The following is a 12620-nucleotide window of genomic DNA, read 5'->3' on the forward strand; positions in this document are numbered from 1 at the left end:
CTATATTTATATGTAATGTATATATAATGTGTGTGTATATATATATATTCAGTGACAAAATCCAAGTGGTTGTTCTCTTCTAGAACTCATATCCTTCTGAGATAGCATATTTTTTAAAAAAGACAGCTGTCTCTTTCTAATTCCCCTTTCTACCCTCCACAACCATATTGCTCACCATTGCATCCTTTGGAGCCAGTCAGAACAAATATCACCCACCTTTTAAGACAGTTCTTCAAAACTTTCTGACATCTATTATATTCTCCCTAAGTTTTCTCTTTTCTAGGCAAACAAACTACTTTCTTCAACTGGTTCTTATATATCATTCTCTCAACTGATCCTCACATAGCCTGCCCTCCAAACTTCTGGACATACTACCAGTTTTCTGCTTTCTACCTTCTGAGAGACATCAGCTCATCTATATCCTTCCTAAAATTTGGGGCCTTGAATTAAATATAATATTCTTGGTGTGTTCTGATTAGGGTAGAGTATGGTATCACTATCGTATCCCTTATTCTCAAGCTTTTGGTCTTGGAACTACTTTTACACTCTTAAAAATTACTGAGGACTCCAAAGGCCTTTTTATTTTTGTAGGTTATATCCAGTGGTGTGCTGGAGCCAGCTTGTCCAGGCTCATTAGAGTCAACTGTTAAGTTTTCAGTGTGAGTATTAAATCTCAGAAAAAAGTAAAAGCTACAAGTCAGAGACTGACTTACTGTTTTGTTGATTGTTGACTTTAAAAAGTAATGGAGAAAATGTTAATAATTCAGACTAAACTTAAAAGTAGGCTATGTGTGTAGTTTTTTGCGTGCTTTTTGGAAACGTTTGCTAAATACTTATCAATACATTCTTAGTTATATCTATCACTATTTACATGTTAGAAATTAAAAGATACATTTTAAAAATATTTATTAATTCATTTAAAAACAACAATAATAAACCCATTACACATTAACATAAATAACATTTTTATGAAAAATATCTATTTTCCAAAACCAAAAAGTTTAGTGAGAAGAGCAGCATTGTTTTACATATTTTTACAAACCTCTTTGATGTCTGGCTTAATAGAAGACAGCTGGATTCTTATAACTACTTCTGCATTCAATCTGTGCAATATGTTGTTTTGGTTGAAGTATATGAAGAAAATTTGGCCTGACACAGATACATAGTTGGAAAAAGGAGTGTTTTGACAAGCAAATAACATCTTAGTATTATTATGAAAATAGTTTTTGCTTTGCAGACCCCCTGAATAGGTCTCAGGGATTCCCAGGGGTCTGTAAACCATACTTTGAAAACTGTCACTGAAGACAGTATGCCTCTTTTAACTTAGGAAATAATTTAACTTTGTTGGTTACCATGTTCTACTTGTACAGGAGTGAAGTTATTTCATCTTTGGGGAAAAGTGAAACAATAATAACTGACACTTACATAGCGAGTTTAGTTTGCGAATTGATATACATACATATGTATGTATATATGTAAAAGCTCACTTGAGTCATAACAACCCTGACAGTAAGATAAAGGTAATTATCTTTATTGTGAAGAGACTGATTTCTGAGGATAGTGGAGTAGGGATGACATAGAGCAAAAAGGTCATAAACTTCAGAGGTGATTTACATTGATTCCTGATGATGACCCTGATAGAGTTTGATGGTAATCGCTTCACCACAATTCCATCTATGCCTTTCAGTATTGTGCCTGAAATGATTTCTAAGGACCCAAGCTGGTGACCATGGTTATGGTGGATTTTAAAATAATTTTTTTTAAACCACAACTGAAATATAAGTTTATACTAAAAGAGTCTAACAATGGCATTAGAAAAGTTCAGTTCAAAAGACAGACTTAGTACCCAAACCTCTCTCCAACTAGCCATGTCACAAAGAGCTGAAATAACCTCTGAGGTTATGAGCTAAAAGAGATGATAGACCCTTCTCCCATGGAAGAATAGGTTGCCCAGCAGTTCAAGACCAGCAGATGGCAGCAAAGATCAGCAGAAAGCAACTCAGTGGCGCGATAACCTACAAGTAGAGAAACTAGCTCTGTCCACCTCGTAATGCTCACCAGATACCAATGCATCTGCAAGAAAGCAAGGAACAGCAACAGAGGAAAGGAACTTTCCACGGGGAGCACCTACGTGTGAACACGTGTTCCCTATGCATGTTTCCTAGCTTAAGTGGTCCCCTGTTTGTCTTCCTGGTCTCAGAGGTTGTGTTATAACCTGTCGGGGAGATGGGGGGTAATTCTCAATTTTCCTTGTCATCCATTTTGCTACATTGTCTATTAAATGTCTTGCTTTCTAGAATGTGTTTTCTGGTTAGTCTAGTGAGAGAAATGTTGATAGAGATTTGTGAGCTGTGGCTTTGAGCAAGTGCTGACCAAAGTGTACCTTGACCCTTGACTAGCATTGACAGGTGCCTGAGTTATGAACTTCTGACTCAATATTAAGCTTGCGGCCCATGAACACTCCCAAGTCTCTTTCACAGGAAACTATTGTCTTATCTTACTTCCTTCTTTTGTATTTGTGAAGCTAAGTTTTTAGACAGCCTTACATTTATCCCTATTACATTTCATTTGAGAGGATTTCCCTCTTGTCCTAGTTCACTATATTTCCTGACCAGGCCACCCAATGTCAGGTGTCTGAGATTTGAGGTAGCTCATGGTAGGTAGACCACTGTACCTGAGTCAAGATGAGAAGTTCAAATCTAACCCCAGACATTTACTAGCTATGTTTTCTTGGGCAAGTCACTTAATATGTGTGCCTCAGTTTTCTGTAAAATCAGGACTATACTAGTATCCACCTCAAAGAGTGTTGTGAGGATAAAATGAGAACTTCAAATCTGACAAATAGACTATCTTTGTCTGAATTGAAATCAGTGATAAAAATGTTGCACCACACAAGGACCAGGACAGATCCCAGAGGCAATTCACTAGAAACTTTCTTCCAAGTTGGCAATGATAGTATGAGAGAACCTGTGTCCAATGTTTTGTTGAAATTTAGACTTACTATAAATACCAGGCCCCTGATCTAGTCTAGTATATATTTAGAGCTCAAAAAGATCTTAGAGACATCTAGTCCAACCCCCTCATTTTACATGTTGACAAACTGAGATTGAGAAAAGTTAAATTATTTGTTCAGGGTCACATAGTAAGTGCCTGAGGCAAGATTCCAACTCAGTTCTTCTAGACTCCAATTCCAGTGCCCTATTCAGTAGTTTCCTCAAGCTCAAGCTCAGAGAGGCTAATCGACTTGCCTAATGGCGCATAGATAGGAAGCAGTAGAGCCATAATTTGAATTTCAGATTTCTGGCTCCAAATCTAGTACTTTGTCCATTGTATCAAGCTGCCTCCAAATCAGTGCTTGGAGAAGTTAAAGGGCTCAGCAGAGGTTGAATAGAAGTTGAAGAGCTGTAATCTGAATGCACTGAATCTGAATTCTCCAACTGCATCCTCCTCTTCTTTCCATTATACCACTGTGTCTTCTAGCTGATCTCTTCTGATCGAACCCAGCTCCCTTTGATCAAGTTTTTTTCTACAAGCTCACAAACCATGCCTTTAGCAATCTCTTTTTAATTCGTTGTGAAAAGTCAGTTTCATTGACCAATGTAGTTCATAGACATCTCTTCCTTACCTTCTCTTTTTTTTGTATTTTGCTTTGTCTTTTTCCAGTCTCAAATTCTCCAGTCTTTCACAGGCCATTCAGAGCAAACAACAGTTCAGCAATCACATCTACCAGTTCTGAGTCTGGTGACTTTAACTCACTGTGAATAGGTGCGTGATCTCCTACCAATCCCTTGCTTATCTTTAGATTTAAATCCTAATTTTTTTTTTTTCCTTTTCTCTTCATCCCTTCAGCTATCAACCCATCTTAGCCATCTTGGCATCTGCCTGCTGTCAGTGCCCCATTTAGATCAGAATTCTTCACACTGACCCTGGACTTTGGCACCCTGGAGCTCTAGAATTTATATCCTTATCCCTGAAGAAAGTAAATCTTTGGATATCCCACTGTAGATTGTGATTGTCGTGGTTGGTGACTAAGTATAAACTGCTTCAACATACACAGTTAGTCCCAGACCCTATGCCCTAGACCATGCTTTGTTCTCACATCCAATCCTGCTATTCACCCATGGCATCTCACCATCTGCCTGCTGACAAATATACCTCCCTCCCTCTTCTACTTCTTGCTCTGGGCCCAGTAAGCAAAGCATTGCAATGGGTAACACTGCTTCTGGAAAGGGAATGTGCATTGGCTGCTTTATACATGAATTTGCCATCCCTATGACTGCCCAGGCCAAAACTCTTCCCTAGCCACCCCTAGCCTAGATATATTTTTCCCCTGGTAGAATTTGAGCTCTTTGAGGTCAGGGACTCTCTTTTTGTATTTATAGCTTGTGCTTAGCACAGTTCCCAGCATATCACCAGTGCCTAATAAATGTTTTTCCATGAAATTCATGAATCTATTCAGTCCTAGTCCAAAGATCATTCTCCAAAGAAAGAGAACACAGAAAGAAAATAAGTCAAGTAGCTTAGCCTTATCATTCTTGCCATTTATCATTATTCCATCTGCCTCAAGCAGGAGTCCTGTTTCTTTATTTAAGTGACTCATGGATAATGTTGGGTATGAAATCAGGAAAGCCTGAATTCAAATCTGACCTCAGACACATCTTAGTTGTATCACCATAAACAAATCATTTAACCTTCCTCTGCCTCAGTTTCTTTATCTATAAAATAAAGATAATAGTAGCATCTATTTCATAATGTTGTGTGAATCAAATGAAACATCTGTAAAACTCTTAGCAAATGCTTGGCTTATAATAGGTCCTTAATAAATGCCTATTCTTCTTCTCCCACCCCCATCATTATCCTCTTGCCTCTAGTGTAACTTAGGATCCACCTTTTTTTGTACTTGTATTTAACATTTATCATCAGCTTCAATTCATTCTAGGTTTTAACACTCCCAAGAACTGTCTAAGAGAACTGTGCTATTCCTTTTTATCCATCCTTAATGAATTGTCCTTGCTTCCATCTATTAAACATGTATTTTTTAAAAATCTGAGTTGTCAATGAATTCTTTGTGAAGACACATTAATCTCTTTAGACAACTTTCTATTCTCTTCCTTATCAGAATCAGTTATGCTTGTGTCTTCAGAATTTTATTTTAAAATCTTTCCAATCCCCCTGGCCAACTTCTGCAGAATATTAGTCTATTGGGTCCTACCTAGCTATTCTCTGAACTCTTCAAAATTCATTTTCCTACATTCTTAGGTTTATGTCAGATTATTCTTGACTTTTCTTTTCTCTATTATGAATTAACCTCCAAAATTCTTGTCACTTTTGGCTTATTAACCATTTCAGATGCCAACGACCAGCTGGATGTAGTTCATTGAATTGTACATTATAGTTAAACAAGAAGCACTCTTCATCTTATTTTTTTCTATGTGAGTAATTTCACTGAACTCTTTCTTTTTTAGTCACTATGGATCTCATTTAGGAGACACTGCATAATATGGAGGATTAATGGGATTGACACAATAGTTCCTGCAAGTAGAAGCATTTGGTCCTTTTCTATTTGATTTTTGCCCAAGATGTGAGATTATAGGATCACACTGGGAAAGATCTTAGAGGCCATTGAATCCAAGTGCCTCATTTTATATCCAGTGTAATTAAGGACCAAAGGAGTGACTTGCCCAAAATAACATAGTTAATTAAATAATAAGCTGTAAAGTCCGGATTCAAATTCATGCCTAGTGATTCCAAATTTAGTACTCATTCCACTGCCACAGCAACTCTCTTACATTTTCCATGACAATTGCAAAAACTTTTGAAGACCTTGTCTCTCACTTTCCTGCTTGCCTTATATTAATAATTCATATTTATTGGCCATACCCAAGTCCAAAAAAATGGTTTCCTTTGTTGCTTCCTGTACCCTTTGAAGAATGAGATTATCAGTGAGGCAAAATTCACATTTCTCATCTACTTTTAAGTAATTTTTGAACATTTGTAGATGTTTAGATCTTTGATCCTTAATCCCTGTAAAGTCTTCCTTTCATGCTAGTTTTCTGATTTATTCCCTTGTCGAATTTCTTCTCTCCAGTTGGCTATGGTATATCATTATGACAATATTACTTCTCTTTCTCCATCTTTTCATTCATACACACTGCACCATGGTTTTCTCCCCTTACCGTGGGTTCTTGGATTTCCTCACATGAGGCTATCTTCTTAATTTACAATGAGACTTCACCAGCCAGCCATTTAATTCATATGTCGTTCCTCTAAATAATGTATTCTTCCATCCATTGCATTGTAATATGGACATCTGAGGCAATAGCTTTTGTTGATGGCTTTTTTTGGATATTGGCTTCTAGGAATTAGTTGGGTCCTTTCTTCTATTTTACTTTTCATAGTGTACCGGCTACTCTTTTTGATACAAGGTTTGGCAGGTCTTTGTGGACAGTTTCCTCCCTACTGATTCTCTTTTATCTTAAAGCTTTCCTGGATCAGATTTATAAAATGCTTGGAAAACATGCCTTTACTAGCTCATTTTCAGAATATTTCATTCTTGGCCAGAAACTTTTTATTCCCATGTTTTAATATGTTGTCCAAAAAAATCTACATTCTATTTTTCATATATCATATTTTTAGCCATTCAGTTTCCAAGTATTCCTTTCTTTTCTGGATCCCTGATCTTCATCTGGCAGTAATGTTTTGTTGAAAACTCCTTCTGTGCCCCTAAATAGGGATTTTTAATCTGAGGTCTCTAAACTTATTGTGTGTGTGTGTGTGTGTATACACACACCCGCATGTGTGTATATAAAAAATTGGTTTCTCTTATAATCCTATATATTTTATTTTAGGCATTTAAAAAAGATTATTCTGATGAGTCCATAGACTTCACTAGATTCACAAGATGGTTAAGAATTTCTGCCCTAAAATCTTCAGTTTCTTATCGAACTTCACAATCTTAAATCATATTCTCTAGGTTACTTCTGGTTATATAACTTAGCCCCATGTAAATCATCAGGATTGGGTTATGGTTGTTGGGTTTGAGAAATTTCAGGAGGCTCCCTAATACATCCTGGATACATGCCAAAGGCCAATAGCTGACTCTGTTGTTCATATCAGGTCAACAAATTGCAATCTGTTTTTAGTAGGGGTTCTCATTGTTCTTTGACTGTTATTAGATGTCCTCCCACCTGGTGATGCATGTGGATCGATGCCATTATTCCTTGGAGCCTAAGTAGTGACTTCTTCCTGAGATAATCCATTTCCATACTTTGCAGAAAGAGCCTTATACCTATTAATGAACTCCAAAGGTTCAAATGTTCTTTCCTTCCTTCATGTACTATGTTGTTCCAATCTCTGACCTCCTGATACTAGTCCCTGTCCTCTATTTCATGTACTTTTTCTTCTTTGTTTCCTCCTTGAAGCACATCCTCTATTCTTTCAAGGAACACTTCACTATTCCGGATAATTTGGGGAGATGTGCTCTCCCTGTCCTTTCACCATCTTCTCTAAGAAAAAGAACAGCTTGTACTATATGCGTGTTTCCACTAGCACCAAGTGACAGCTAAACAAACACAATACATTTTCTTCAAGTTCCTGAAAAATTCTTACCTTCTCTACCTTCTTGAAGACAGACCTTCAGCCTAGCTCTTTTGAATAATCTTTGTGCTTAACTATAATGCTGTTTGTTACCTTGGTGGATCTCCTGAGAAAAGTTAAATTTGTTTTATCTTTTATTTATTTATTTGCTTGAGGCAATTGGTGTTAAGTGACTTGTCCAGGGTCACACAACTAATAAGTATTAAGGGTCTGAGACCCTTAATTTGAACTTAGAACCTCCTGACTTCAGGGGAGAAGTTTAATTTATTTAGAGCTGACTTCCTTTTTTCTAGATAGGGAAATTCGATGTGTTCAACTGCTATTCATTGGCAATTTCCACTCTACTGCCACACCCAAATTCTGAGAAGCAAACAAAATAATTAGTAAAGAAGTTCAATTATCTAATTAGATGTATCCAGCCTTATATCTTGTTGCTGATCTCCAGCTTTTTCCCTCTTGCCTGGTTGAATAGCTAGCTATAGTTGTCATTGATATTCAGATTAGGATTAAAAATCAGGTTTAAGATTAGAATTATTCTGGGGTTCGGGCCAGGGTTGAATTTGAAGCCAAGTTTCCAGCCAGAGGATGCTTACAGAAGACTGGGTTCTAGACATCTGCCCTCAGCAGATTGTTTAGAGGTTTGATTTTATGGACTAGGATTCTCTACTCCTGCAGTTGTCATTTGGTAACAAACTGAGACTGGTCCTCCAATAACATTTGATGTCCCCTAGTTCTATACTTACCATCCTATAGATGCATCTTATAGACGCGCCCTCTGCTTCTGATGCATCTTCATCTTCCCTTCTTACTTCCCCTTCCCTCCACCATTTTTCCCTAGTCTGTATATGAATAAATTATTGATCATGAATATTATTACTAAAAATAGGAATAAGTGTTTGCCCTTTTATTTCCACCTGAATTCCTACATAATTCGAACTCCAGGTAAGCCCTAACACAATCTGATCCTCACCCCAAATACTCTGTCCTTTTCCTTTCTCTTCTCTCTTCTCCTCCCCTTTCTCATTCAGCACAAATATCTTCTTCTTCCTCCCCTACCCTGAGAAGGTACTACAGGTGTGGGGGCCACAGTGAGGTAATGCTCTATCAAATTGGTCAGTCCATCAACTAGCATTTATTAAGTGAATTCTATGTGCCAGGCATTGTGTGAAGTTTTAGGTTAAGTCTATGGTTGAGTAATTCCTAGGGTGTGTGGCTGCTGGGGGGTGGTGACAGGTGAACCCCCTCCCTCAGCTCTAGTTTCTCAAAACTCTCTCACTCCTATTCTTTTGGGGGGACCTGCAAATCTCAGTACTGTTCATGTTAATTGCCCAGAGAAAGAGATCATCTCTGAAAGCTGAGTGGGGATGTTTGACTGAAAGCTCCTCATTGCCCAGGATGTTGTCAGGATCCTTTTGCTATATCTAGACAGTTATGAACTGTTTCCTGTGAGACTAACAGTGCTTTTGTGTCCAGATGGTTCAGTAGGATTTTCTGAAGTAGCTAGTGTTTTTACATGTGCTCCTGAATAGTGGATGTTTGATGTGGTACTGATGGTACTTGGGTAGAGCCTGATGTGTGTGTAGTTACTGGTACTGTGTGTACTGATGTGTAGGGGCTATTTTGTGTGATTGATGGAGCTTATACATGTTGATAGGACCTGGTGACAAGGGAGGATGGGAAGGTAAGTGCCTCAGGGATTCTTTCTTCCCAGTTTAGGTGGTTTCAGGATGTGCTCATAAAAAACTGCTTTAAAAAGTCCAACAAGTACCTGTGAAGCAAATAAGCTAAGACCACATCTACTCAGTGGCTCGTTGACAGGCACGTGGTGCTCAGTCTCCAGGGCAACACTCACCTTAAGCAATATACCTAGTGACATACAGCAACACCATGATAGGCTCACAGTGGTACCCTCACACACCATCACACAGTGACACCATTACACCCTCACAACAGCCACAATCCAGAATTCCAACTCACACTTGTAAAAACCTCCATTCATTCAGCTGCACCAGTCATTTTTTTGAGGAAATGGTGGACCTTTTAGGGACCTGTACAGGGATCCAGGGAACCAAGTGTCTGCAAGGGATGAAAAGGAGTTTCATGGATTGGGATGATGATTTAGGAGAGTAACCCTATTCCCTTTATGCAGGTGCCACAGGGTAAATTAGGAGGTAGGGGACCCAATACCAAGCATGGGATAGCTCAGTCTGACACTGTGCCTGAGTATCAAACAAATGCTAATGGGCTGGGCTGTGAGTTTGAGTTTGGGATAGACCCTACTAAATAAGTGAGATCTGAGAGACTGGGGGAGAGGGGAAAAGGTTGGACAAAAACTACTACTTAGAAAACATGTGCTTTATTGGGAACCCAATTCCACAGGGAATCTCTGCCGGCAGAGTCAAGGGAAGGGAGAAAGGGAGGTCTGAGAATTCCCTCCCCTCGGTAGAACCCTAGCCTCCAGTTTCTGGGACCTCACTCCTCCCTGGCCTGGGGCTCTCTTGGCTTCCCATGTACCTACCTGGTTGAGACACCAACTTACGATTAAGCCATTTTTAGCCTTAGCCTGGAGGAGGCCTTACATAAATAAACACAGGATTGGAGCTTCCTGCCCCGGGGGTCCCTGACATGCCCACTCACAAAGCCCCCTGCTGCCCTCCCTCCGCTCGCAGCTGAGGACAGCCCAGGCGCTGGTTGCTTAGGGGGAGTCGGAGCCCCCACAATCTGGCTTTTCTCTGGGAATGCCCGCTCCGAGTGTTTCTAGGAATGCCCGCCCCCAGAGGCAGAAACACTGTCCTTGCACATCGGGGGCCTCAGGCCCCGCCCCGCCCCTCCATGCCCCGCCCCCACCGCAGCTCTCAATACAGGTCATCAAAGGGCTTGGAGTAGTTGAACATCAAGTAGTCCATGTAGTAGAAGTCGTAGGTGCGCTGCCTCTGCAGGGGGGACAGCTGGGCGAAGTAGTGGCGGGCGATCCGCGTGGTGGTCCGCTCCTCGTGCGAGTGCCTGTCTTTGAACCTGGGGAAGGTGAGGTTGCGAGGCGCCCCCACGAGGCGCAGGAAGAAGTTGGCGTCCTCCTCCATGCTCTCAAACTTGCCCACAAAGTCGTAGTCAATGAGGCACGGGCTGCACAGCCTGTTCACGTGGTCCCAGTGAATGTCCATGCCCACGGGCCGGTGCACATCTAGCAGGTACTGGATGAACTCGGAGAACCTCACACCCGAGCCCGTCCGCAGGGCCTCCCGCGTGGCGTTCACGCGGTACCGGGCGAGGATGGCCTTGCCAAAAACCGGGTGGTAGTAGCTGTTGGGGTGCTCGAACTTGTCCCGGAAGGCCGAGACCAGCCTCTCGAAGGGCTCGCGGACGAAGAGCATCTTGGTGTAGGTGTTGAGCCGGTGCGAGATGCCCTGGCGGTCGAAGGCGTCCAGCCTCTTGAGGGTGTTGCCGTAGTGCACGGTGTTGTGCTGGATGTCCCTGGTGGAGGCGGCCAGCCCGCCGAGGACCATGAGCACCCGCTTCCAGTTGGAGCAGCCGGCCTTGGGCACCTCGCAGTACAGCACGCGGTACTTGTCCTCCACAAAAATGCGGGACACGTGGTAAGGGGTGATGACCCTGCGGCTGTTGCTCTTGTACTTGGCGCACGTGTCCCGCATGGTCTTCTTCCGCTCCCGCTGCACCTGGTAGAGCCGCTGCCAGTGGCCCTCGGGGCCCCCGGCGTCCTGGGGGCCCAGCTGAGCCAGCGTGACGGTGGAGCTGTTGAGAGCGATGACGATGGGCGTCTTCTTGATGAGAAGCCTCCTGCGGCGCTGCCGGAGCTGGACTCGGCCTCCCTCCGGCCCGGGCTTTGCCTGGTCTCTCACCAGAACCACCAGGCTGTCCAGCTGCTGCTCCTGGCTCTGAGCCCCCTGGCCCGGGGAGCCCTGGGAAGTGACCTTTGCCAAGACTCCTGATTGGTGGCTTGTTACTCTGCCGTCCTGACTGCTGCCTGGGGGGCAGTCCTGGGGGAGGAGGAAGGAGAGGGTTAAAAGTGCCCTAGAGAACAATAGCAAAGCACCCCCAGGGACCCTCCTGTCTGCTAAGATGGGAAGCCACAAAGAGCACCCCCTAGTGGACTGAGCAGAGATAGCAGCCAGATTTGGAGTCGAGAAGACATCCGGCTGTCACAGATCAGGGCAGCCTCAGCCCCCGCCACTCAAGTGCTAGACATGGGGTCCGGGGCTTGGCTGTGGGACTCTGGACGAAGCTCAGCTTCTCTGCCAAAGAGGATAATAATACATGCACCATCTATTTCATGAAATGCTTGTGAGGGAAGTTCGGGAAAGCTTGGAGAAAACAGGAATGGAAATTCTGAATTCTAGGATCACGAATATTAAACTGATAGCATGCCTAGAGATTATCTAGCCCAACCTGCTCATTTTGTAGATGAGCCTGTCCTTTCCTAGCTTTCCAGTTTTCTTATATAACTTTAGTCACTTTCACCTAATCTAGCTAACTGGGTTTCTTGTTCATCATCATAAAAATAATAATAGCTTTTATACAGTATTTCAAAATTTATAAAGTACTTTATAAATATTATCTCATTTCATCCTAACAACCACCTTGGGAAGTAATTGCTATTATTACCCTCATTTTATTGAGGAGGAAAGTAAGATAGAGTAATTTTTCTATGGTCATACAGATGGTGCCTGATAATGGCTTTGAAGTCAAGGATTCCTGACTGCAGGTCCACTGCTCTATCTACTATGCCGTCAAGCTGTCCTCCAAACACATCATTCCATTCCCTCTGCAGAACCCATGCCTTCTCAGTGGCTGTCCCTCAGACATAGAATACTTACTTTCCTCACTTGCTGGCTTCCCTGCCTTCCTTCAAGACAACTCAAATCTCATGTCTAGCAGGAGATCTTTCATGGTAACTCTCCTCTTCCTGCCCCATCCAGCCTTTACTGTCTTCCTCTGAGAATACCTTCCATTTATTGTGCATATATCTTAGACACACAATTTTTTCCTGTTATGATGTGAGCCTCCTG

At 41.8% G+C, this 12620-nt stretch overlaps 1 protein-coding gene across 2 annotated transcripts in view; it reads right to left on the bottom strand.

The window, feature by feature from the left end:
• Window positions 1-889: 889 nt before the first annotated feature.
• Window positions 890-12620, bottom strand: part of CHST8 (carbohydrate sulfotransferase 8) — a 209619-nt gene continuing 197888 nt past the window's right edge. For both annotated transcript variants that reach the window (XM_051979730.1, XM_051979731.1), the window contains exon 4: window positions 890-11591. In XM_051979730.1, coding sequence (XP_051835690.1) covers window positions 10452-11591 — 1140 coding nt within the window. In that variant the 3' untranslated portion in view covers window positions 890-10451. The remainder of the gene's footprint in view (window positions 11592-12620) is intronic.

Source organism: Antechinus flavipes, chromosome 2 (assembly GCF_016432865.1).
Source record: "Antechinus flavipes isolate AdamAnt ecotype Samford, QLD, Australia chromosome 2, AdamAnt_v2, whole genome shotgun sequence".
Taxonomy (NCBI): Eukaryota; Metazoa; Chordata; class Mammalia; order Dasyuromorphia; family Dasyuridae; genus Antechinus; species Antechinus flavipes.